At 43.2% G+C, this 26,020-nt stretch overlaps 1 protein-coding gene across 1 annotated transcript in view; it reads right to left on the reverse strand.

Annotated features, from left to right (window-relative positions):
- TMEM86A (transmembrane protein 86A) overlaps window positions 1-25,651 on the reverse strand; it is a 43,699-nt gene extending 18,048 nt beyond the window's left edge. The window contains exon 1 of the mRNA XM_063117180.1: window positions 25,473-25,651. Coding sequence (XP_062973250.1) covers window positions 25,473-25,493 — 21 coding nt within the window. The 5' untranslated portion in view covers window positions 25,494-25,651. The remainder of the gene's footprint in view (window positions 1-25,472) is intronic.
- Between the last annotated feature and the right edge of the window lie 369 nt (window positions 25,652-26,020).

Raw genomic sequence — 26,020 nt, forward strand, 5'->3', positions numbered from 1 at the left:
GTCTGGCTCTCTGTACCTTTGATTTTGGCTTTAGAGTATTGTGTGATGACATGAGCTTCAAGCCATTTTACATTAGGTTTGGCTGTATTGTTTTTATCCCTTCTGGAAGGAAGGGCAGATCATCAATTATGAAGATAAGGAAATGTGCAAGGAAGTGGCTAAAAAATGGCTGCTGGTACCAGTCTTTGAAATATGTCCATGGTCAGATGAGCATATCTTAGATTTATTCGGCTACATTTAAGGAAGGTTCCCCACATGTCCTACACTTGTATCTGACTATTCATACATTTCAAAATTGTGCCTCTCTGCCATTTCCAGCAGCTTCCCCACATATCCTTCACAACACATTATCGAGAAAGTAAAAATCAATAATAAAGAGAAAATGTTGGCTATTCTCTGTAAAATGACTTTCCTTGGGCAAAAACACAAGTTTCTTATCTCTATGACTAATTTTTATTCACTAACAGAATAATCCAGGTGTGGGCACATTTGGGAATTTGAGAAACTGTTGTGCAGGCAACCACAAAATGGTTCTCATGGTGGATGTGGCTAGTCACATAACAGCTGCTGTGGGGCCTGGCTAGTCCAAAGCGAGGTAAAGGGTGGTAATGGGGGAGAGAAAGAGAGAGGCTAGAGACTGGGAAGCAGAGGCAAATAGCAAGGCAAAGGGGTAGAGGGGAGAGAAAGAGAGAGGCTACAGGCTAGGAAAAGAAGAAAACAAGATTGACCTGACATTTTCCAAGTTCTTTTTAAAACATTTTTTGAAGGGGGAAGGGAGGGGGAGCTTTGTAGGCACCATTAGATGGCACTGCAGGCACTTGGCATATTTTTCTGCCTCTGTGAACTTTGACTCTCAAAACAACACCTTTAAGAAGTTGTTGGCAGAAGTGCCCTAACATGGTGTCCACATCATATGGTGTGGTCCCTAGAAGAGTTATGAAGAAGAGATCACCCTCAACAGCCCCTTCATGTTTATTTACTTATAATTTAATTTATATCTCACCTTTCTGCCAAACTAGCGCTCCAGGTGGCTTATTGACATCTCTCTCAATAAGCCCTCACTTTATAGAACTTAATTCCAAGAGGCCTGGAATTAATTCACTAGGCCTGCTCTCAATGTCAGTGGTAGGAAAATCAGATATATATCGGCCTGGATCAATACAGCTAACAACAACAAAAAAGGCTTGTCAGCTGCTCCTGCCATCTCTTTATGAGGTCAGCCACCAGATCCATCAAAGCTAGTACAGGCTGATGAAGATAGGAAAACAGAGTCCAGCAACGAATTACCCACTTCACTAATCAGGCCCTAGAGTTTCCCAGATTCATTCTGACACATTATGTTCCCACTGAAATTTCAGTAATACTTAACAGCTCAGGCATGGGCTGCATTGGGTTGCACTTGAATGTTCATTCTCTCATCCCCAGAGTCAACACCTTTATTATTATTATTATTATTATTATTATTATTATTATTATTATTATTATTATTATTTAATTTATTTATACAGCACCATCAATGTACATGGTTCTTTACCATCATCATCATCATCTAAAGAGCAGCAGGTTCACATGTAAAACATTCTTGCTTTGCTTTGCATACCACTAATGAAGATAGCATGGCGGGCTGCTGATTTTCACACTGAGGTGGAGAGTCCCCTGAGTGGCTTCTAATCAGGCACATGGATGTTGCAGCAGAAAGGGGGCCTAGAAAGGCACTGATGGGCACACAGCCCTTTCAATTCTGGCTTTTAGTTATTTATTACTGTAGCTCCAGCAGCATGAACAGCATTTTAGAGAATAACACTAGGGAAAGGCAGGTCCTTGCCCACAAAGCCCTGACCATCTAAATGTAGACATGGGAGAGAAACAACAGGGAGGGAGGAGGTGCAGTGACAATGAAGGATAACCAAAACCAGTTTCCTGTATGTAGGCCAGCTTCTCCCAATGCCCTCCAGATATGCTGGATGACAGATGTAGGGCAGTGGTGTAGTCCAACACATCTGGGGTGCCTCAGGTTTCGGGAAGGCTGATGTAGGCTTTGTTTCAGCTGAGCTTAAGGGGTGAATACACATAAACAGCTTACTCCATGGACAACATGGGAAAGGTTCACCACTTGGTAACGATGCCAACAATCACCATGCATGAGAATGACTGGCAGGGAACATTTATACCACATCAGTAGTGATACACAGTAGGGCTGTGCACGGACCCCCCGATCCGCTTTGTGGCCCGATCCTCTTCAGGCCGATCAGCCCGTCCCCCGCTCCGCTCCGCTCTGTCGAGCGAGATCCGGCTCTGCCACCGTCTCCACATGGACGGCGTCGGCAGCACTAGGCAAGCCAACCCCCCCCCCTTACCTGTGTCTGTCATCGCGGGCCTTGGCCTTCATTTCCGGCTTCAACCGGGGCTTCAATTGAAGCCCGCGACGGATGCAGGTAAGCCTCCCTGCTCCCTTACCTGGCTTCGCTGCCACCATCACTGCATGGACGGCGCCAGGTAGGCCAACCCCCCGCCCCCTTACCTGCGTCCATTGCGGGCTTCAATTGAGGCCCTGGCTTGAAGCTGGAAGAGGCCTCGGCCTTCACTTCCAGCTTAAACCGGGGCCTCAATTGAAGCCCGCGACAGACTGCAATGGACACAGGTAAGCCTCTCTCCTCCCTGCCCCCTTACCTGGTTCCATTACTGTTGCCGCAGGGACTGCGGCAGCGGCGGCAGTGCCAGATGAGTCCCCCTCCCCCCCACTTACCTACCTCCAGAGCTCCAGACTGAGGCGATCCGCAGGGGGGCCCCAACTCTCTTCGCCTCCGCCTTTTCCGGAGGCAAATCAGGCCACCTCGCTATTGCTTCTCCGACCTTAAGAGAAGCTGATCACAGCCCTAATACACAGATGACCAAGCAGCCACATGAAAGAAAACCTTAACACAGGATACCTATATTCATCAGGATCAACGGGGTGGGGGTGGGGGTTCCTAAGTGGTAAAACAGTCATCCTTCTCATTGATTTTTTTCCAGTTTCTGATAGCTTATGCATGAATACTGCATAAGTCTGTAAAAACTAAAAGGAGCAGCTGTACTCTATTGCTAACAGGAAATTATGGTTCTGTTTAAGAGTCCAGCAAGCCTCTTTTTCCTTGGAGAAGACAAGAGTCTCTTATCTTTGTGGAATTGTCTACAATTCTGCAGAAGGATCTATTTTAGAACTGCTCTGGAATGAACTCTCACACCATGCATACACTTGGCAACTTAAGAAGTGATGCAAATCGTACAGTTGCATAATGTAACCATTTAAGAAGGACATTTCCTATAAAATAGGGACCCTAATAGCGTTATCTGAATCTGGGAATCTGCAAGAAAAGATGCAATCAAGTGGGGTGAACCCAGCTTTCTTCCAGCTTTTCAGTTTGCAACATTATCAGGGTCAGATATCAGTCTTGCTCTTCTCCCAGTGCTGAAGGCAGGTTACCCAAATTCAGTTTTTGAATTGTTTAGGGTGTGATCCTATACACGTTCAGGCAGAAAAAAGTCCTACAACTCCCAGAATGCTGGCAGAGGAATGATGGGAGTTAGACAATATTTTAAACATGCATAGGATTGTACTCTAAATCTTATTATGTCAACAAGCTTTGCAGGATAATTGAGAAGAAAGAGATAAACAAATGTTTATACTTAAGGACAGGGTAGGTGATTAATTTAATTTAATTAAGTAGCTGTTTAATTGCATCAGTGGCTGCACCAGATTTGGCTCTCGCCCACTGAGTTTTAAACCCATGGATGAAAACTAATAAGGAGGAGGAAGCAAAGAAGAAATAACAAGAACAAGGCACCTCGGACACTAGCCACTGCATAATAATACGTTTAAAAGGATCAACCCTGCCCACTTGTTAACAACCTTGCAAAAAGGGGATGGGGACATTTGAACCCATTTATCTAAAGAGAACATTTGAAGATTTTGCATTCCCAAAATCAGTCACCTAGTAAATCATCACAATTATAAATGCCATCAATATGCTGATGACATGCAGTTCTATCTCTCTGTGACAACCGAATTAGGTGAGGCTGTGCAGGTCCTGCACCAATGCCTAGACTCAGTAATGGGCTAAATGAGGGGCAATAAACTGAAACTGAATCTTGGCAAGACGGACGCCCTGTGGGTGAGTGGATCCTGAATCCAGGAGATAGGCTCATTGCCTGTTCTGGATGGGGTTGCACTCCCTCTGAAAGATCAGGTTCATAGTTTGCGGGTACTCTTAGATCCATCTCTTTTGCTGTAGGCTCAAATACCCACGGCAGCTCGGAGTGCTTTTTACCAGCTTCACCTGGTTTGCCAGCTACAGCCTCTCCTGGACAGGAATAGCTTGGCCATGGTCACACAGGCATTAGTAAACTCAAGATTTGATTACTGCAATGCACTGTATGTGGGGCTGCCCTTAAAGCTGCTCTGGAAGCTGGAGCTAGCGCAGAATGCTGCAGCTCGGCTATTGTCTGGAGCAGCCCCTTTCCAGCATGTAACCCCTCTGCTGAGGGAACTGCACTGGCTACTCATTTGCTACCAGGCAAGGTTTAAGATTCTTGTACTTGTGTACAAAGCCCTAAACAACTTGGGACCAGGATACCTGAAAGAGCGCCTTCTCCCCTACCAACCTGCCTGGTCACTGAGGTCATCTGAGGGCACGGTCCTGGTGGTTCCACATAGACCCATCGTCTGACTGGAGTCCACCAGGGGAAGAGCCTTCAGTGTGGTTGCTCCCATCCTATTGAATTTCTTGCCTCTGGACTTTAGGCAGGCACCAACTTTGTATTCCTTCCGGCACTTCCTGAAAACATTGTCGTTCCAGGAAGCCTTCCCGTAACGACTAGCTGCAGTTTCATTGCACTTTGTTTCTTTTAAAAATCTTCTTGTAATGTGTTTTTATTCTGTTTTATTCTTTTATTCAATTTGTCCACCGCTCTGAAATTCCTGAATGGGGAGTGGTATACAAATTTTGTAAATAAATAAAAAAATTATGAGGGAGGGACCATATTGACCTAAACTGTTTCTAGAATGCTCTTAGATCTGGATGGAGTTGATCTGTACATCGATAAACCATCAGTCTATTGATGTGCAACTTCTATTCTTGCTAAGAAAAGCTCTGTTCTCTTTTAATCTTACCATCCAAAGTCATGGCATCTGGATATTTGCTCATGAGAGATGCTTATTCAGTTTGGGCAGGCACAGATGGAATATGGCTGGAGAAGAAACCAAATCAAATAAAAACCCAGCCAGTCAGCTATGTAATTTTAAATCAATTGTTAGTGATAAGTTTTATTCTAAAGTTAGTTTAAGTCACTGCCCTTCAGCTGATGGCATGCCATGGTCCAATTACAGAGCTGCCTTGGATGGGGCTGCATGATCACCACCACTACTACTACTACTACTATTACTACCACCACCATAACAAAAACATTTAAGAGCATCTTTATTATTACCATAGAAAATCTGTTAAGGAAGAAAAGCTGGAAGAGCTGCACAGTAGCCTTTGATTGGTAGCACTAGGAGCAGTTCATCTGAAAGCACCCTGGGAGTAATTCCAATTGAACTCAGTTAGTCAGAGTTAATTCTGAGTAAACATGAATGTCCCATTGCAAATTGTGAGGTTAAGTTTGTTACAACAAGGGATGGGGAAACCAGGAATGCTTTCCCAAACTTTTCTTCAAAGTTCGGTTTAGCTTGCTCCCGTTCTCGTTTATGACCTTTTTCGGTTTGTTCAAACAAGACAAGTATGCATTTTCCCAAAGTGTGCACCCCACCCCCCCCCCCATTGACTAAAGTGTGAAAATGATATTTTTTTAAAAAAAAATATCTCTAGGGCTCCCATATCTACTTTAGGTAAATGTGGGTTGTTGTTGTTGTTGTCTTTTAAAAAATGCACAACTTTAAATTGTGATTTTTTAAAAGTTGTATGTTTCTAAAACTGCACATTTTCTCCCATTTATTTAGCATAAATAATGATTTATTATTATTATCTCCCAGGCAGGTTCATAACAAGATTGGCAGTCCCCTTGAGAGTCAAGTCCTAAGCTGTTTGGGCTTTAAAGGTTAAAACTAACACCTTCAATTGAGCCAAGAAAGCAATTTTCAACCAGTGCAGGTCTTTCGAGTCAAGTGTAATATTATCTGGATATGGTCCAGATACTATGCAAAAGTTAGCAGCAAGGGGACTATGAGTAAGTGTGCTGAGCATCACACTATTAAAGTGTGATAGACATTTTTGGTGATATCTACATTTGCACAATACTCCCTTAGGAAATAAAACACAGGAAAAGAGGGTCTCTTTTTTAAAACCAGTTCTACTTACTTAAAAAAGAAATCTGCAAGCAAACTAAGCTCCTAATTGTTAAATGTGTCAGGGCACCAGTACTTTAGGGCAGGGGAAGTCAACCTCCAGATGTTTTGGACTCAACTCCCATTAGCCCCAGAGAGGAATTATGTAAATTGTAGTCCAAAACACCTGGAGAACACTGGGCTGTCTACCCTGGTTTATGTTATTTCCTGTACAAGTTGTAGTAATGGCGAGCCAGTAGCTTTGATGGCTTTGAAAGGGAGTCAGACAAATCTTAATTCTGTTTCTTTTCTTCCCCTTAGAAAGTAACACTTTCCCATAATCTAAGGGAAAGGTCAGAGGAACAAGAGGTAATTTAAGGCTCAAGTGATAATAATCAAACACCATTTCCTACAAGTTTTTACCCATCACACAGTACCAACAATCATGGAATTAAGAGTTTTAAAAGAAGATGTCGCTACTGCCAAAAATAACAGTCTTACGTTGCATTTGCCTTCTGCCTCCATCTCAAGTACAAGTTATCCTGAGTCTTAGTACTGTTACTATAGCTCACCACTAGATTTCACTTCTCTTTTCTCACTTCTGCTGTCAGGAAAAACAGCAGCAGTGAATGTAGCAGCAGAAAGGTGGGGGGAAACGTCAGAACAAAAGTGACATTTCTCAAATATTTTGAATATTTTAAATAATGTGTGTTGCTATATGTGAGCAATTCTGTATTTTGTAATGGTCTTTGTGCTACAAACAAATAAACTATTCATTCATATCCAAGTTACATTTCTTACTGTTTTTCATTCTTAGAACTGCCTTTCTTTTTCACATCAGCATAATTAGAAATGACAGCTCAGAAATAAACATAAATCATAAACAAACCTAAAACATAACATAAATTAAGCTTCTGCTCCGGTATCACTCTTCTTCTGGGGTCAGGGGGAGGTTTTCCTACTTTATCCTCAAATCCCTTTTATCTAGGGTGACCATATTTGGGAAACCAAAAAAGAGGACACCTAGTGTGTGTGTGGGGAAGCAGCTTTCTGAGTCCTGCAGAAAGTACGTTATTCCCCCGCCACCTTAACGAACCCGATTGGAGTGGAGGAGGGGAAAGGATTTCATTCTGCACCACCACCATCCACTCCAATTGGGGCCTTTTCTATAATGTCCACAAATGACCCACTTTCCCCTTTAAGACCTCAATTGGAGCTCGGGGTGGGGGAATGATGTGCCTCAAGAAAGCATGTCATTCCCTCCTGCCATGCTAATGGCAGCCTTAAGGAGGAAGGTGTATCATTCCAGGACATTATTGAAAATTATAGAAAATCCCCCCTGACACCATGGAAAGAACAAAAACCAGGACAAATCCGGGGAAATCCTGACAGTTGGTCACCCTACTTTTATCTCACTATTTGGGGGCAGACAACTTCATTTTAAGAAGTTGCTATTAAGAGACTAGTTGCTACTGCTGCAGCTAGTCTGATATTGTGGACTTGGGAGTTTCTCACATTCTGCCCAGAAGCGCTTTTTTAGCCCTTGGACAAGGACTAGACCAGGGATGGGAAACTTCTGGCCCAGAGGCCAATTCCGTCTGTAGAGGTTCCCTCCTAGGCCCTCTCTGAGCCCCCCTCCCCCCCCCCCCCGGCCTCATTTCCAAGCAAAAAGAAAGGCAGCCTTTCTCTAGTGCTGAAAGGGTCTGTAGTTTCTCCATGAAAGAGAATCAGGAATAATTACCACATGTTTTCTCTGCCTGGAAAAAGGGTCCCCTATGACATCAGGGGTTTTTGGGAAGGGACTTTGAGAGGGAATCTGGCAATCCACACCTAATGTCTAGTACAACCCACACCTGTACTCAACATTATGAAGCAGGGTGGGGAACTTTTCAATGGCAACCTTATATTTCTTTCTAACATTCAGTTGCACTGATACTGGTGAAGAAAAAGTTAGACATGCTCAGAGATGTGTGTAATATGCCTCGGAGCATGTGTAAGAGGAAGAGATGCCACTTTATCATTCCTTTTATGTGTCAAGGTTGGGCCCTGGCATCAGGCCATGTCCTTGCCTATTTCTGCTCCTTTGCCAGGCGCCATGTTCTGAGTAGTCAGCACAAGGGATGGACTATGTCCTTCCAGGCATATGCCCTTGATATTCTCCTCCATATTCCAGATGGAAAATGAGACTACAGGGACTTGGTAAAGGTTGTCCAAGGAAGACAACCTCTACCAAGGATGATCAGAGGTCTAGAAACAAAGCCCTATGAAGAGAGACTGAAAGAACTGGGCATGTTTAGCCTGGAGAAGAGAAGATTGAGGGGAGACATGATAGCACTCTTCAAATACTTAAAAGGTTGTCACACAGAGGAGGGCCAGGATCTCTTCTCGATTCTCCCAGAGTGCAGGACACGGAATAACGGGCTCAAGTTAAAGGAAGCCAGATTCCGGCTGGACATCAGGAAAAACTTCCTGACTGTTAGAGCAGTGCGACAGTGGAATCAGCTACCTAGGGAGGTTGTGGGCTCTCCCACACTAGAGGCATTCAAGAGGCAGCTGGACAACCATCTGTCAGGGATGCTTTAGGGTGGATTCCTGCATTGAGCAGGGGGTTGGACTCGATGGCCTTGTAGGCCCCTTCCAACTCTGCTATTCTATGATTCTATGATTCTATGAAGACTGAGTAAGGAACAGCTTTCTTGTGCAACCGTTAGCAGGTAAATTGCAGCTGAGAAGGAAACCGAGCACACAGTTTTCTTGAGACATTACCCAGGTGCAATGCTCCCTCTGCCTTTTACGTTCATAAAGGAGTACGGAACATAAGAGAAGCTGAATGAAAAGACCACAGAGGGCAACATCTGATGGTGTTTGTCAATCGAGGACAGAGGATGCCGTTCACCCTTCCCCTGCCTTGTGCTCTATGATTCTTGTTATTTTATTTTTCTTTTCCATCCTGCGTGATCACAAAAGCTTAACAAAAACAAACACAATGTTTCAGCTGGAAGGCTACATCTCCCGCTACAACAGAGCAATGACGTTCCCATTAAAGTTTTACAAGGCCCATCCAAGGATCCTTCCTTGATTCCTTAACCGCTCTGAGGAAGGGAAGCCTGAGAATAAAGAGAGGGAGACTGAACAGCTCTTGATACTAATCCAAGTTGCTTTACAAACTCTCTCTCTCTCTCTCTCTTTTATCGCTTTTCCTTTTTTTGGGCTGAGAAAACTTTTGTTGATGATGGGGAGGAAAAGGAAAAGAAAAGAAAAAAAGATGCCCACAAAATGTTACCAATGTAACATTTCAAGACATAAGCAATGAGGAAAACAAAAGAAATATCCTGTCTCTCTATTTCAATGCTGGGTAAGTTTGTATGCAGCATATGATAAGTGTGTGTTCTTCAAAGGCAGTAAGCCTGTGTGCACCATTTGCTGGGGAGCATGGGTGGGAGGGTGCTGTTGCACCATGTCCTGCTTGTTCATCCCTGGCTGATGGCGGCTTGGCCACTGTGTGAACAGAGTGCTGGACTAGATGGACCTTTGGTCTGATCCAGCATGGCCCTTCTTATGTTCTTATGACCCAGCCATGCAGTACCATCAATTTGAAAAGAGGCCTGGAACACGAGAGGCAAGCAAAGACACTGGGCCGGTTCGCACAATCACAGAGGGGTAAAAAGCCACGGTGGAACCTCATGCACGAAGCAAACAATGTAATCCTTTCCTGCATCATCACCCTCAATAGGACCTGAGTTGCTTCCCTACTGGCTGTTTTCCATGGAAGAGACTCAATTTTGTTTTGTTTTCATGGCGATTCCAGATGACATTATTGCTAATCTGTTGCATTCCAGTGTTTTCTGTGTTGTCCTCCCTTTTTTTCAGACCTGATTTGTAGCTTTTCTATTTAAAAACAAAACAAAACTAGCCTTTCCAATATATACTGGCAAAGTATTATTGAAGGCTCATTCTGAAACAGGCCCTTTAATTAGTGGCATACTCTTTGTCCCATCTTTAAAGTGGGTTCTGCCTGTCATTTATCCCTGTTCCTGGTGAGGACTTTAATTACTGATTTCCTCTTTGCAGAGGGCTACAGAAGAAGAGGGAATCCATTCTGCAAGTGGATACTGTTCCAGTGTTGGATGGACGCAACTGGATTCCTCCCAGAGCATTTGCTCATGCATTTATTTTTATTTTTTAAGACTGATATACCATTATTTGGAACGTGCTATACCTTAAATTTTAAACATTCTTACTATGATTCCTACTTAATGACCTAGAGACCAAAATTAGAGCCATGGTGTGCTTTTGTTTATTTATTAGAAAAGCAGGTTTAGGAGGGGGAAATTTAGAGTGGAAAACAACAGGAGTGGGCAGCTTAACCCCCATGGATTTCAAAACATGTATTTGTGCTCAAACTGATTCTAACCTCCAAATTCCCACCTCTTCAAGTTATTTTCTTTGCAGAAATAAAAACAACAACAACACTGCATTGTTGTGGCTCTAAAACACACACTTGCAAATATTGTGCTGTTAAGATTGTGAAACGTTAATATCTCCAGAGACTCTTAAAATGCCAACTAGGGTTGAATTGGGTTTCAAAGAGCAATACGCCTATCAATTAGCATAACATTATTTCTACTTGGGTCAAATCAAGTGATGGGGGGATAATTCTATGGTTCTTACAAGTACAATGATGGAACATTTGTGCAGGTACTAGTTAAAGGGCCAAATTAGACAGAAAACAGAAGATTCACAATCAGGTTTGGCATGTTATTGTGCATGCGCTCATGTGGTTTTTACTAGCTAGCAATCCCATGTGGTTGCTTTGAAGACCAGGAAATTGGCACACACTGAGAGCATCATCAGACAAGAGTTTTATTGCACACTTGCTACTGCCCACTTATGGATGTTCACACATCTTTTAGATGACGACATCTGCCTCCCATGCACCTCCCACTCCTTCTTGCCTGTTTTCCATCACAAAATGGACCCCTTTTAATCTGACTTTTTTTAAAAAAAAATGGAATGTGCCACCAATTCCTGCTGTGTGCAGGAAAAGCGGTGTGATAAAAACAGCCCCTGAATGGGCCACATGGTCCTTGTTTACTTCCTCTTTCTTCTCCAGATAGAAAGGAGAAGTAACATGGGACAGTACCAGGGGCGGAGAAGTGACAGCAGAGATCTGTGATTTCCTCTTGTCTGATGACACTGAGAGAGGGAGCTCAATTTTTCCTTCCATACCCTTTACACAATCTTGTAGCTCCATCCAGTGAGCATTTTACTGCATGGTCATTATTGGGCACTTGCAAATTACTCACATGATGTCATCTGCCTCTCGCCCATCTCCCACCCCTTCTGGCCATTATTGTGCCGCAAAAAAAAACCCTCATTAAGCCCGGTTGCTGCTCTCTCCTACCGGACTGAATGGGGCTAATTGCTTCTTGTTTTCAGGAAGCGACGTGGGAGCGGTGACAGAAGAAGCGATGGGAGCTGCGCATTTGACTAGGTGTGATGAAGTTTTAAGTCACTCCCTGAAACTACCATTAATTCTGCACAGGCAAAGAAAGAAAGAAAGAAAGAAAGAAAGAAAGAAAGAAAGAAAGAAACTGTTCCTGTCTTCCCCTGCTCCTATAGAGCTCATAATAGCTTGGGGGCCGAAAGGATTAAACACCCTATTTCAGTGCAGCACTTCATCATTCTTCAAAGCAGCCAGGCAAGGCCGCTAGTTAGTACAAAATTTGTCATCAAGGGTCTCATGTATTGCATGTAAATTGTCCTTAAATGGCTCTTGCAGCCAGCAAAATAGCATAGCACACACTTTGCACCTACCAGGTCACCCGGAGAATATCCATTTGAGGCATCTCATGAGAAGACCTCTGCCAGAAACCTTAGAGAGCTGCAGCTAGTCGAAGTAAATACACTACTGGCGTAAATGAACAGATGTTCTTACTCAACTTTCTGGAGTGAGGGATGTATGTCAGGGGCGCTGAGCCTCTCTCAGCCCGATGGCTCCTGGGGGCTGCATTCCAGTTCTGCGAGGGGCTGAAAGCAAAAGGGGGGGTCTGGCCAAAGGCAAAGGAGCAGACCCCAAATATACCAGCATATTTTAGCTTAAAGCTCTTACTGCCAGGTACACAGCCTTAGCAGAGGCAGGTCTACCTTTTAGAATGCAGGGGGGTGGGGGGGAGGGAACTGCAGAAAACCCAGGAAACCACCAAATGATTTGCACCCAGGCCTGAGTTTCTGCACCAGTGATGTATGCATTCACTTCCCACACTCTCCGGTGTAATTTTTTTAAAAAAAATAAAATAAAAACCATGGGAGAGTATCATGAATCGACTAGAGTCAGAACATGTCTGTTAGGCACCCTCTCCAGATCTCCTCTCTCAAGCCAACACCCTCGCCAAGCCTTCGCTATCCTGGTCCCCTCCAAACGTTCTGGACCAACTCCCATCAACTCCAGCCAGCATGGCCAGTGGTCATGAACGTGGGGAGTCATAGTTCAAAACATCAGGACAGCACCAGATTAGGAAAAGCTGCCCTGGCCAATATTGTATGCCGGCTGTTCCGCCAGCTGCCTTTTAAGCCATGGAATAAATGGTGGGAACACCTGTTCTTTTCTCTCGAAATAGGGCACGATAAGCATAGACTAGCAGTTCAAAGTCAATATTCTCTATGCATTTATGTGTGTTGACAAAGAGGTCATTCCGATAAGTTCCCAGAATCAGCAGCAAGACAGCATAAATGATTTTCAGCAGTAGTTCTCCTCCAAGTGGTTAGGTAGGCAGGGTAATCCCTTTGCAGTGCCATTCTTCCGGCTGTAGTGACGAAACCTCAAGACAGTGGCTACGAAGCAAGGATAGAACTAAACATCAAATATTTACTAAAGAGATACTCTCTAGGTCTGTGTGTACGGGTGCATTGTTTTCTTTTTCCTAGCAGTGCAGCCTTCAGGCTATTCTACTCCCAGTCAGTCTTCTAAACAATTTTTAAAGCCCTCTCAAAGGAAATCTACTTTCCTTCCATTTTTGTTATTAAAAGGATAATCATCTAAATAGCAAATAGCATACGCCACAGAAAGCAGAAATGGATTTAGTGACAGCACCAATAAAGGCTTGTTGACTGCTCTGAAAACTCTGTGCAATAATCAATGCTTGATATTTGCAGGGTGTTTGGACACCCGCACTCTTGCCACATTTCATTTTTACGTTTGTCATTCAGTGTCCTGGAACTAATCTATGTACATTTCCTGTGTGTAAGCTGGAAGCTGTCTTGTGGAAGGTTTCTTTCTAGTAGAGGAGAAAAATGGCATTTGGAAAAATGGAGGATTGCTCCCCTGACAGCCATGAGTAAGTGGAGGATTGTTATGCCCAGGTAAATTCATACCTTTAAAACAGAAGCAGTAGCCAGTTTATATTGGAAACTGCAGTCTATATAGTTAGAAAGGAACTATCATTCCCTTTGCCATTAAAGACTCTGGTGAAACCTTAAGAGTTGCATTATTTTGTTCCCTAAGAGCACATCTCTTAATCTTTCTCTCCATGATCCTGCAAAGCTTGCTACAGTCCCGTTATTTTTTACCATTTCAAGACCTTCCTCCACGTAACCTCACAGGAAAGAGATACTCTGCCTTGGTGCAGGAAGGTGAAATTAAAGGTACTTTTAAAACACACACATGCACACATGAAAAGAACTGTACTGGCTGACAGTTCATTTTGGAGCCAAATTCAATGTGTTGGTATTGACCTTTAAAGGTTCTTAATAGCGTTGATCCCAGGTAGCTAAAGAATACCTATCTTCATACCAACCTGCCTGGATCTTAAGGCCATCTTCCAATGGCTACTAGTCCTGCTGCCTCTATGCTACCTCCAGTATCATATGCCTATGTACACCAGTTGCTGGGGAACGTGGGCAGGAGGGTGCTGTTGCACTCATGTCCTGCTTGCAGTTTCCTGTCAACAGCTAGTCAGCCACTAAGAGGAGCCCTGCTGGATTAGACCAATTGTCCATCTAGTCCAGCATTCTGTTCGACCAACCAGCTGTTGACCAGGAATCCCCAAGCAGGACACTGTGTGAGCAGAATGCTGAACTAGGTGGATCCTTTTTCTGATCCAGCAGGGCTCTTCTGATGCTTTTACCCTTCTCCAGGGCAGCCATCCACACCCCAAAGTAGAGGTGAGGGGTGACTAGGAAGAGTGTTTTTGTCTGTGGGATTCCACTTATGGAACTCCCTCTCCAGGGAAGCCCACCTGGCACCTACTCTATCAACCTTTAGGCATCAGGGGGAAACCTTTGTATTCTCCCAGGTAGGATTTTAGATTTCAGTCCACTGTTTTGATTGGCATTTTCTTCTGTTTTAGAACGGGGTTGTCAGGAAAATGGTTGTTCAGGAAAGGATAGATCACTTCTCTCCCCTCCTGCTATGAAGCAGCTTTTTACAAAAAGTGGCTGTTGGAGCTTGCTAGAGCACAGGGGAGAGATGCCCAATGCCAGGCTCTACTCAGCTCCAAATTGCTCCACCGACACAGCATGTAATGTTTCTAAAATTTATTGTCTAGAATTGCCTGTCTTTGTTTTGGATCTCTCATTCACAGAAACCAATATATCAACAATTCTCTGTTCTTGATTTCATGCACTTTGAGGGAAAATACATATTCACACTACAATAAGTATCTTTCATTAGCACCAGGGAGCAGTGACCAACTATGACAAATTCCTATATTCTGAACAGAGGAAAAGTACCTCCCCTGCGCTGCCACAGCGACTGTGATTCGGCACATCTGTGAGAACATGCATGAAGGGCAGATATTTGGGGTTTTATTATCAAATACATCCTCTCAGGTTACAGTAACCCATCTGATACTAACTGGCTACTTCTTTTGTAGTGTAATTTCAGAACCATTAGCTAGAACCAGCTTCTAAGGGCACAATCCTATGCATGTTTAGAGAGAGAAAAGTCCTACAACTTCCAGCATGCTGGGAGCTGTAGGACTTTACTCTCTCTAAACGTGCATAGGATTGTGCCCTAAGTTAAATTGTGATTATCTGCCTAGACCACTTACATTAGAAATGGAACCTCTCACAATTGGTCCACATAGCAATGCCTCTGCAATAACAGCTTTTACCGGTTTCACATTCCCATACATAGTTTATAGCATAACTGCAGTATTTAATTTTCCTGGAACCATCCAAATCACAAGTCCAAAAAAAGCTCTCATACTGTCTCAATCCATCTTTCCTTCAAGGAACTCTGAAAGTGCTTTGGGACACAAAATTCTATTCAAGCCAGTAAGTTGGACTTTTTTCAGTTTTTATTTGCAAATCTGGGTGTGACTTTTACCTTTCTTTTGTCTTCTTTTCTTTTCCCTGTAAACTTGATATAATTAGACATGGCTTCATTGACTGGATTCAGACAACACAATAATCCACAATGGGTTAAATAATCCACGGTGGGTTATTTAACCTACCAGGGGTTATTGTGTGGTGTGGTGGGATATTTTTTAACCCTCAGTGGGTTATTTTGCCTAAATAACCAATGCTGTGCCGGGTGGGTTATTTAAACCACCATTGGTTATCATGTCATGTGGAGGGCACTATTGGTTATTTTCATCAGCTAGAGTCGCTAGGCAAGAGGTGTCAAAGTGGGGGCTGCTGCTCTACTCAAGCCGGCAGGACTCTATTTTCAGCTGCAAGGATGATGGGATACAAGCAGGAGGACTGAGAGGAGGGAGGCTGTGGAACGAGTTAGTCAACACACCGAGGATTAATAATCCACTCACAGTTTCTTAGAACCAACTCAAGGGTGCTTATTTGTCTGATCATGTGGTGAGTACCCATAAAATAGCCAACTGTGAGTTGACTATGGTGGTGTCCAAACACTGCCATTGGTTCACAAAGGAATTTCTCTGGAATTTCTTACTAAAACCTTCCCCCCTTACTAAAACCTTCCCCTAGGATTCCCTGGCTTCTCTTTATCCCTTGTATTTTAAGGACCCTATAAGATTGGGTGTCCTCTGAGCTTTGGGAAAGTGAGTCAAATGCTCCTTACTGTTTAATATGCCCAGAGCTGGGCTTAAAGAAGATATTCCTTATCAGTTGGGGTGAAGAAGCATCCCCAATAGCGAAACAACCTATTGGCTTTCAGGCTAAGATGAGTCCATGGTGATAGCCAATCGTAATTCTTTTCAGGGAATCCTTACCAAAAGGGAATCCAGCAGTGGGGAAAGTTTGTCTTTCTACCACCCAGAACAGTCACACAAGCATGATCCTTTATCAAAGTATACCACAGAACTAATTGAACTCCATACAAACAAGTCCTTCCTAATTTTAGTCCTATTTATAATGGCCACTGCCAGTAAATATACACTTAAAACCTCTCCCACCGAAATTAATGGGATTTTAAACTGCTTAACTTTCCTGGGATGGTGCAGCTGGAATAAACAAAGCAAAGGTCACGTGTGTGTAATAAATAATTTGTCAGAACATGGTTCTACTAATAGCAGAATTTGGAATTTGCAGAAATTCTGCATTCATAACCACAATCTAAGCAGTACAACTTACAATAACTATAGGCTTTGGTATACATAAAATCATTTTAAAAGATTCATGTCAAATGTATACATAAAAAGCATAGTGATCTCTATATTTGTGGCTTGAAACACAGCAGCACTGAATGAATAAGAGCATCCCTCTTATCTTTTCTGGCTTCTTAGGTAAGGAGGCACTTTGAGCCATAAGAGTCATTCAAAAGTTTGACTGCGGCATTTAAGGTACACTCTGGGATCCTCACTATTGCCTGCCAGTGAACTCAGATAAGATGGATAACTGAAAACTCAAAACAGAGGAAAAAATAGAAGTAAACAGGAAAATCTACAGACAAAATGTCACAAAACATCCCAAAGTCTCCACGCTGGCTTCTGAAAACAGCATCTTGGAGCCAAACTAGATGTGTTGGAATGCTAAACACAAATATATGAAGTGATATTGTTGGGGTTTTTGATTGGTGAGGGTGGGTGAGAGATTTTTGCAGGGACCACAGCACAGAATCCTGTATTCTCCTGCAGTGGTCCCAGCAAAAAATCACCCACTTCCTACATTCCAGGGCTAATAGCTGCCACCTGTAGGACTATGACAGGAGAGGAAAGCTTTAATCCCTTCTTCCTACAGGCCTGACAAAACTCACCTCCCTTGCAGTGTTGATTAAGAATAAAAAAGGTAACTACAGCACTTCAAATGATGCATTTAGTGTCATACGTCTAGCTTGGTTTTTGGACAATAGAAAGACTCAAAGAGATCCTGAAAAGATTATGGTAGAAACTAGACATGAGGCTTTAGGTATAGGAAAATAAAGGTAATGTTTTTTACAGGACGTTGGTGTTTTCTGTTTCCTCGGGCATCTTCAAGGGAACTGAGATCAGCTAAATGCTTTCTGGCATTCCTGCAGTAGATCTAAGGTTTCAATTAAGTGTGCTGCAGGGATGAGGTGGGGGAGACCATTTTGGTACAGACCATTTTCTATTTAGAGTACTCATCTCTTACTTTTCTCTTACATTTTTCTGATAGTCTTATGTTGCTTCCACACTACCTCTTTTCCTCAGAATAAACACCATCACTCTGTTCTGTATGGGGACTCCAGATGACATTGCTCACAGTTGCATTCTAGTGTTTTCCATGTTGTCCTCCTGTGTTTTTTTCAGACTTTTTGTAGAAATGTATGTGTGTTAAAACACAATTGCACTTTTCAGTGTGGGCTGGCAAAGAGAGCACTAGTAAAGCTTTTCAGGGTTACTGTCCCTTTAATTAGGAGCCTCTTCCTTGCCCCTTTCTTGTAAAGCAGCTTCTGCTCCTGTAATTAATTTTTTCCTGTGTGGCACTGGTAGTCCGGAATTGCCCCTTAATTAGTCAGGGAAGGGCTCAAATTGTTCATTAACAAACAATCAATCAAAAGTTTATTGAATAAGTCTTCAGACCATTTCACACGAGTTAAAAACAAACAATAAAAGTGTTCATGCAGATAGAGAAATTGCTCATTCATTATATATTTTTATTATCACAATTGTGAAACTGTAAACAGACACAATTAATTCCAGGAGTAGATGATAGAAAGGGGCATAGGAGAAGCTATAAATTAAAGGACAGTGATAGGGAAAAGAAGGACCCTTCCTATAAGGGAACTTACTTCTGAGTAAATATATAGTAAATTCTTGACTATGGGGGTGAGTATTGACAGAATTTTATGGTGAATAAAACTGTCTATTAAGGGCCACATGGAACCATCTTTTAATTCCACCTCTAATTGATTGCAGAAAAGCTGTGGCTCAGCACAATACTAAAGGACCCTACTGTGGAAGCAACTTTGGACCATGATATGGTAATAAGATCTACATTTTTAAAAAAGTGCCCTCCAATGCACAAATGATATTATTATTATTATTATTATTATTATTATTATTATTATTATTATTAATTTTCCCAACATGATCCAGCACTAGTTAGACATTAAAGTTCCATTACAACTTAAAATTATGCTGGTTTGACTTGATTATCTGCTGTGTTGTTGTTGTTGTTGTTTTAATGCTGTTTTAACTATTTACTGTCCCCGGGAATAATTGGGGTATGGAACAAAGTTTTCAGACACCTAATAATAAAAAATGATTAAATTAGCCTTCTGGGATTTATGTAGGGTGACCATATGAAAAGGAGGGCAGGGCTCCTGTATCTTTAACAGTTGTATTGAAAAGGGAATTTCAGCAGGTGTCATTTGTATATATGGAGAACCTGGTGAAATTACCCCCTCATCACAACAGTTAAAGCTGCAGGTGCCCTGCCCTCTTTTAAATCTGGTCACTCTGGTATAGCTCCTGCAGCTTTAACTGTTGTGATGAAGAGGGAATTTCACCAGGTTCTCCATATATGCAAATGACATCTGCTGAAATTCCCTTTTCTGTGCAACTGTTAAAGATACAGGAACCCTGTCCTCCTTTTCATATGATCACCCTAGATTTATGGACAATAAGATTGCCAAAATTATTTTAATAAATTATATGCAGTGTAATACTATGTTTAGTCATAAATAAATTGCATTGTGTTCAAGGAGGCTTACTCCCAATTACATTTAGAATCGTAGAATCATAGAATAGTAGAGTTGGAAGGGGCCTATAAGGCCATTGAGTCCAACCCCCTGCTCAATGCAGGAATCCACCCTAAAGCATACCTGACAGATGGTTGTCCACCTGCCTCTTGAATGCAACTTAAATATTAGTTAGAATCATCCTGTCACACTTAGGAAAAAGTTATAAAGCAAGAGAGCAAATAGCAGAGAAAGAACACACACACACACACCTCAACCACCTTGCAGTGATTAGGTAAGCTCAATAACATCACAAAAACAAATTATAAAACAATCGAGGCACAACAATGGAGGTCTCTTCACAGGGGAAGACAACTTTCAGAAAATTGGAAGACAGAAGTAGGCACAGCACTAGCTCCACCTCTTCCCTGGAGCTAAACGCAACACGCCACCCTCTCACACCTGCATTGTGGTGAATGCAAAATGGAGGCCTGTCTGCCAATAAATTGATACTTGGAATGGTAGCACACACACACACACACACACACACACACAAACCCTACAAAAGAAGAAGTTATGCTACAAACCCTGCCAATGGGATTGAGCCCTACCTGTGAGAAACTGTTAGGAATTTCTCCTCTCCCTGGAGAAATTTGGTGACATTGTTCTCTCCCCACTCAGGCCAGTCATTTCTCTGCCCACAAAGAGGGTACATAATTTCAAGAGGACATTTGTGCAGTAGTTCTAATAGTAGATACCCAAGTGCAAAGTAGACAACCATAAATACTTTCCCTTTACCAAGAGGTAATAAAGAGGCAAAAGCCACAAGACAGTATGTTCTTCGTACGGTCTTATGCATATTATCCTAGTAAATCGGTAATATGTAGGTACTTTCAACAAAGATTTCGTGTAGCCCAAATTTTGCCCTGAGGTTTTATCAGTAAAATAGGCTACATTCTACTTTATTGCCACTCTTCAAATACTTGAAAGGTTGTCACATAGAGGAGGACCAGGATTTCTGCTCAATCATCCCAGAATGCAGAACATAGAATAATAGGCTCAAGTTGCAGGAAGCCAGATTCTGGCTGGAGGAAAAACTTCCTGTTAGAGCAGTATGGCAATGGAACAAATTACTCAGGGAGGTAGTGGGCTCTCCTACAATAGAGGCATTCAAGAGGCAGCTGGACAACTATCTGTCAGGTATGCTTTAATGTGGATTCCTGCATTCAGCAGGGGGTTGGACTTGATGGCGTTATAGACGCTACTATTCTGATTCTATGTTAAAAAGCATTGCCTTGCATATCAAATAAGGGGGGGGTGAAGGCTGGGACAAGTTTTTTTGTAACTTGGAGAATACTGAAATTAGCTATTCTACTGGGGGACCCTACACTGGAAGGATTTTACACCACCTGAACTTGGGACTTGATTTTCTGAGTTCAGGGTTCATGTCCTCCAACTACTAGGTAAAGCCACCCAATTTGGCTTCAATTGGTTTTTTTAACCTAGTACTGCATCTAAAATGATTTCCAGCTTAGTTAATATTTTCTTTCTATGAACCACTGATAATAGGGGCCTGTGTACTTCACCCAGGATGGAAATATGTCTGAGTAACAGTGGAATTTAATGTTGCCAAAATGGAGGAATCCAACATTTTTCCCTTTCCTGCTCCCAGCAACCCTAGGGGCAGCTTCAGGTCCAACCTGTAACCATCAGGTTGGACCAAATTTGAATGTCTGTGGACCCCTCCTCCTCCATTCCACCTTGGGAGTTTGAGTACGCAGACACTATGGCTTCACCATCAAGTGAGGGGTGAAGTTTGTAAACAAGGCTTTGACTGATGATGACGATTTACATTTCTATCCTGCCTTTTTTCCTCCAAGGAACCCAAGGCGGTATACATAATCATAATCCTCCCCATTTTATCCTCACAACAACAATCCTGTGAGGTAACTTGGGCTGAGAATATGTGACTGGCCCAGTGGGTTTCCATGGCCGAGTGGGGACTAGAACCTGGATCTCCAACATCTTAGCCACTACACCACACTAGTTCCCCTTTGGGCAATAAACTATGGGGGACCTATTAAGATGGCCTGCCCCTGGAGGCTAATGGATCAGGATGGTTTCCAGAGGGCTTGCTTGATGGGGGGGGGGGTGTTGGCTGATACGGCTGGCTCTTCTGTCAAAGCCCTAGTTCATTTGTGGAATATAGAAATGTCTCAGATGATTGACTGAATTGCTCCTGAGCCCCCTATCCTGTTTAGTAGAGCTCATATAGCTCCATGAAACAGGCAGGGAGACAGGTTGCGCATAGATGATGGAGAACTCCCAACAGATCCAATCAAACTCTGGTGTGTGCCCATGTTGGAGCTTATTCAGGGAAGGTGGAGATGGCAAAGGAACATTTTATCTCTGACTCCAATGCACCTTCTGTGTGTCACCCATTTTTTAATTGTACATGTTTTAATCTTGTAAACCGCCTTGAGTCCCAGTATTGGGGGAAAGGCAGGATATAAATAAATATAATAATAAAATATCATCATCATCCAGTGCAGTTTTTCATGGTTGTTCGGACTTCGAATTCATTGATATAGCAGATGAAGTATCTAAAGCACAGTCTTGTCTAATTTTGTTAGATGAGTTTCAGTTGGTACAGTTCGAGGACACTAACAAGGTTCTTGGAGTCCTTTGACAGGTTCATGTGACTGCTTCTTTGCCCTTTGTTGCCTATTAATTCTGGCAGGGAGGAAACGACCAGCTGAGCATGGTCCCTGGCCACTTGAAAGAGGCAGCAGGACAACTCCTGAAGAAATCCCCTCTGGGCCTGGAAGATCTTAATAACTTTAGGTCTGTGGCAAATGCTTCTTTCCTGGGTAAGCTCCTTGAGTGGGTGGTTGCTGACCAGCTCCAGATGCTCTTGGATGAGACCAGTTATCTGGATCCATTTCAGTCAGTTTTGGCACAAAAACCAGGCTTGGTCGCCCTTTATGATTACCAATTAGGAGAATGATGGGAGTATGACCGTTTTGGTTCACCTTGATCTCCTGATGGTTTTTAATACCACCAACCATGATATCCTTTTGTGGAGACTGTCTAAACTGAGAGTGAGGGATACTTCATGATACTGGGGTGGCGGGATATGGCTCAGCCCATGGATTCTCCAGTCTGAGGTTCTAATACCAACATGAAACTGTTGAGTGGGGTCTTTCAGACTTTTGGAATGTGTTGCCATTGAGTACGCTGATGACACATAGATCTATTTCTCCTTTTAATCCTGATCAGGTTGTGGATGTTTTAGATTGGTGACTCGCTGAGACAATGAACTGGATTAGGACTAATAAACAAACTCAATCCAAACAAGAATGAGATGCTGTTAGTGGGTAGTTCTTCTGACTGGATAGAGAGTGTTCATCCTGTTCTGGATGGGGTTGCACTCCCCTTACAGAGCAAATTTATAGCTTGGGGATTCTCCTGGAATCAGCTTTGTCACTGGAGGTTCAAGTGGCCTCAGTAGCATGGAGTGCCTTCTATCAGCTTTGGCTGGTGGTGCAGCTATGCCCCTAATCTGGACAGGGATAACTTGACTTCAGTAATCTATCCTTTGGTAAACTCTAAGGCAGATTACTGCAATGCGCTCTTGAGTGGGGCCACCCTTGAAGATGGTTTTGAAGCTGTAGCTTGTGTAAAATGCAGCAACCAGATTCATAGCATGATGAGAAGGTCTGGTCATATCACACCGATTCTGACCCAATTGCACTGGCTGCCTGTATTTCCCAACTCCAATTCAAGGTGCCGCTCTTGACCTATAAAGCCTTACTTACATAGCTTGTGACCACAATACCTGATAGAGCACCTCTTCCAGTATGAACCTACCCATGCCCTACAATACCTGAGGGAGTTTTGGAAGATGGCAACAAGGGAGTCCGCCTTCTCAGTGGTGGCTTCCCAACTGCGGAATGCTCTTGCCTATGAGGTTGCTGTGACACCAATATTGTAATCTTTTTGGTGCCAGGTTAAGACTTTCCTTTGTTCTCCATGATGGGGCATTTTAGTTTAGTTTTATCAGATGCTAGTACTTTTATTGTTACTTGGTTTTAAACTATTTTAAATTGTTGAATGTTAAAGGTTTTATCTTATGTTTTATCATGCTGTGATCTGCCCAGAGAGCTTTGACTTTTGGTGGTATAGAAATGTAATAAATGAATGGGTGGATGTGAATGAACTTTGAATAAGGTATGAATCAAAATTGGCCAGTTTCTAAACTTGTACAGTTTCAGTTTGATGTGGAACTCCCACCCCGCCCCGTGCTAAGGACGAACAAACTGTGGGTTAAAAAGACTTGTTGATGGAGCGGGCACATTTTTATTGCTCCCTTCCTCCAAGGAATTTGGAGCAGTATACAAGAGGTCAATACATTTTATCCTCACACCAATTCTGTGAAGCAAAATCCAATCAGCTTCATGCTGACCAGGGATTTGAATCCAAGCCCCTGCCTTGACAGTGGCACTTTGGTGCCATGAGGCACCTGGCTCCCGCACTTGTGTTACTTCCCGGCATCTGCACGGGAAGGAACGCAAGTGCAAACTTTCCCGGTGGAGCTCAGCACCGGGAGGGATGGGGCAGGAACGAGGCAACCAGAGGAGGATGAGGAGAGGGACGCCGAGCACCTGAACCACCTCTCCTCCTTCTGACCTTCCTCTGGTTGCTTGTTCCTTCCCCCCATTTTAATTTTTTTTATTATCTGTAACTGTGCAACTGCAGAGATACAGATAATAAAAAATTAAAAGGGAGGAGGAACAGGCCTCATTCCTCTCCTCTCCCCCTTTTTTATTTTTACAGAGGCGTGGGGGCATTCCTTCCCCCCCCCACCGTTGTTTTTTTAATTATTATTTACTACAGGACTCTCCTGAGCTCCTGGAGGTCCAGCCCCAATCTCTGTCCTGCCTATGGTGACCAATCAGGGGGCACCATGGGCTGTGGCAAGCCTCCGTCGGGTTACCTGCCCAACTTTTTAAAAGCGGAGTTTCTGGGGTTTGCCCCTGGATGGCTTCGCAATGGCGGCTGCCGCTACTGTGAATCCACCCTGAGACAAACCCTTCATGTAGACATGCCCCAGGTCTCTTCCATCTTTCTAGTAGTCTGTCCATTATATCACACATGGGCTGACACGTATTTCCCCTCAGCATATTTATTTATCTACTATAGCTGGATACATTCTAGATTGAAATTCTGCTTCTGCTTCTTATTATTATTTAAAATTAAGCCTCTCAGATAGCTACACAGGGAAATTACTGCATCTGAATCAGTCTTCCTTAAATCATCTGCACTGTAATTTTTGTCAGTTTAAAAGACGATTAAGCTGTGGAGACTGGGCGAGCGAGGAGAGCCAAAGGAGGTAAAAATAAAGCTTGCTGGTTTCTCTGCATTGTCGTGACTCCATCTCAGCAAGAGGGCACCCACCCGAGAGTCAGGAATCTATAATGTAAATAGCACATGCTTTACACACATATGAGCTACAAATCACACATTGGCAATATCGCCAAAACATGCGAGTACGTAGGGCGAGGGGAGGGAGGCGACGCTAGAGAAAAGGGAGAGAACGATGGATCAGATCTCTTGCTGCCGCCGCCCCCGTCCATCTATCAGTGCCGGAGAACCCCAAGGAAAGGAATCAACAAAGTCACGCTTCCTAGTCACATGTCCAATGTTTTCATCCTATTGACTTTCCGCAGGGTTGGTGGCTTTTTTTTTTTAAAGACATGTAAAGCAACAAACCCGATCGCGATCTCTCCCCCGCTACCTTTCTAATGCTTATCCCACGCCTCCGCCATCACCGCCACATTTCCAGCAAAGGGGGAAAAGAAAACGACAAAATAAAACAGGGTCTACCGATGGGAGAAAATTCGAGTCTAGTTACCAGCCCCTGAGATGGAGACAGGATTATTAGCGTACATAGGATGCTCTTATTGTCTGCCAAAATAAGAATACTGCGGCGATCACAAAGTCGTCTTTCGTTTTGCAGGTATCCATTCCTTGCCATTTTTCCACCTGCCTTTCTTTTCTTTTTCTTTTTGCAATTATTAATTTTAAAAAACACACACAACTCACTGAACTCACCACTGTTACCGGCGACACCATGTTTACTTAACAGCTTTCTCTCTGCAGTCCTTCGCCTTTGTTTATATAGCTGGATCTGACTCCGGGGTGCCCAGAGCCTTCCCCTTTAAATAGGATCAGAGTGTATCTATTTTTCTCAATGCCGATTGTTTTCTCGGTTCTTTTTTAGAACGCCGTGACGCCACAATAACCGGAGCGAATGTGCGGAGAGAAGAGAATTGGGGGCGGCGCTTGAGCCGCTGCGTTCCCACCCCTCTTGCCCTCATCTGTAGAAGCTAATTTGCTTGTGAGTAGACCCTGTGCGTAAGGGGAGGGGTCAGTCCTAGTGTAAAAACCGCCTTCCCCTACAATCAGAAGCTGTCCGCAACCAGTACATGTACGGATCCAGTCCAACCAGATTGTTTTTTCTTTTTCCTTGCTCCGAATTTCTGCCATCATCCCTTCAGGACAGTGTTTGCTTACTATGGCAAGTACCAGGATCACACAGCATCATAAACAAACAATGTCGATGCAGAGTTTGGAAAATGCAAGGATCACTAGCAGTCTAC

Source organism: Elgaria multicarinata, chromosome 2 (assembly GCF_023053635.1).
Source record: "Elgaria multicarinata webbii isolate HBS135686 ecotype San Diego chromosome 2, rElgMul1.1.pri, whole genome shotgun sequence".
In the NCBI taxonomy this organism is placed as follows: Eukaryota; Metazoa; Chordata; class Lepidosauria; order Squamata; family Anguidae; genus Elgaria; species Elgaria multicarinata.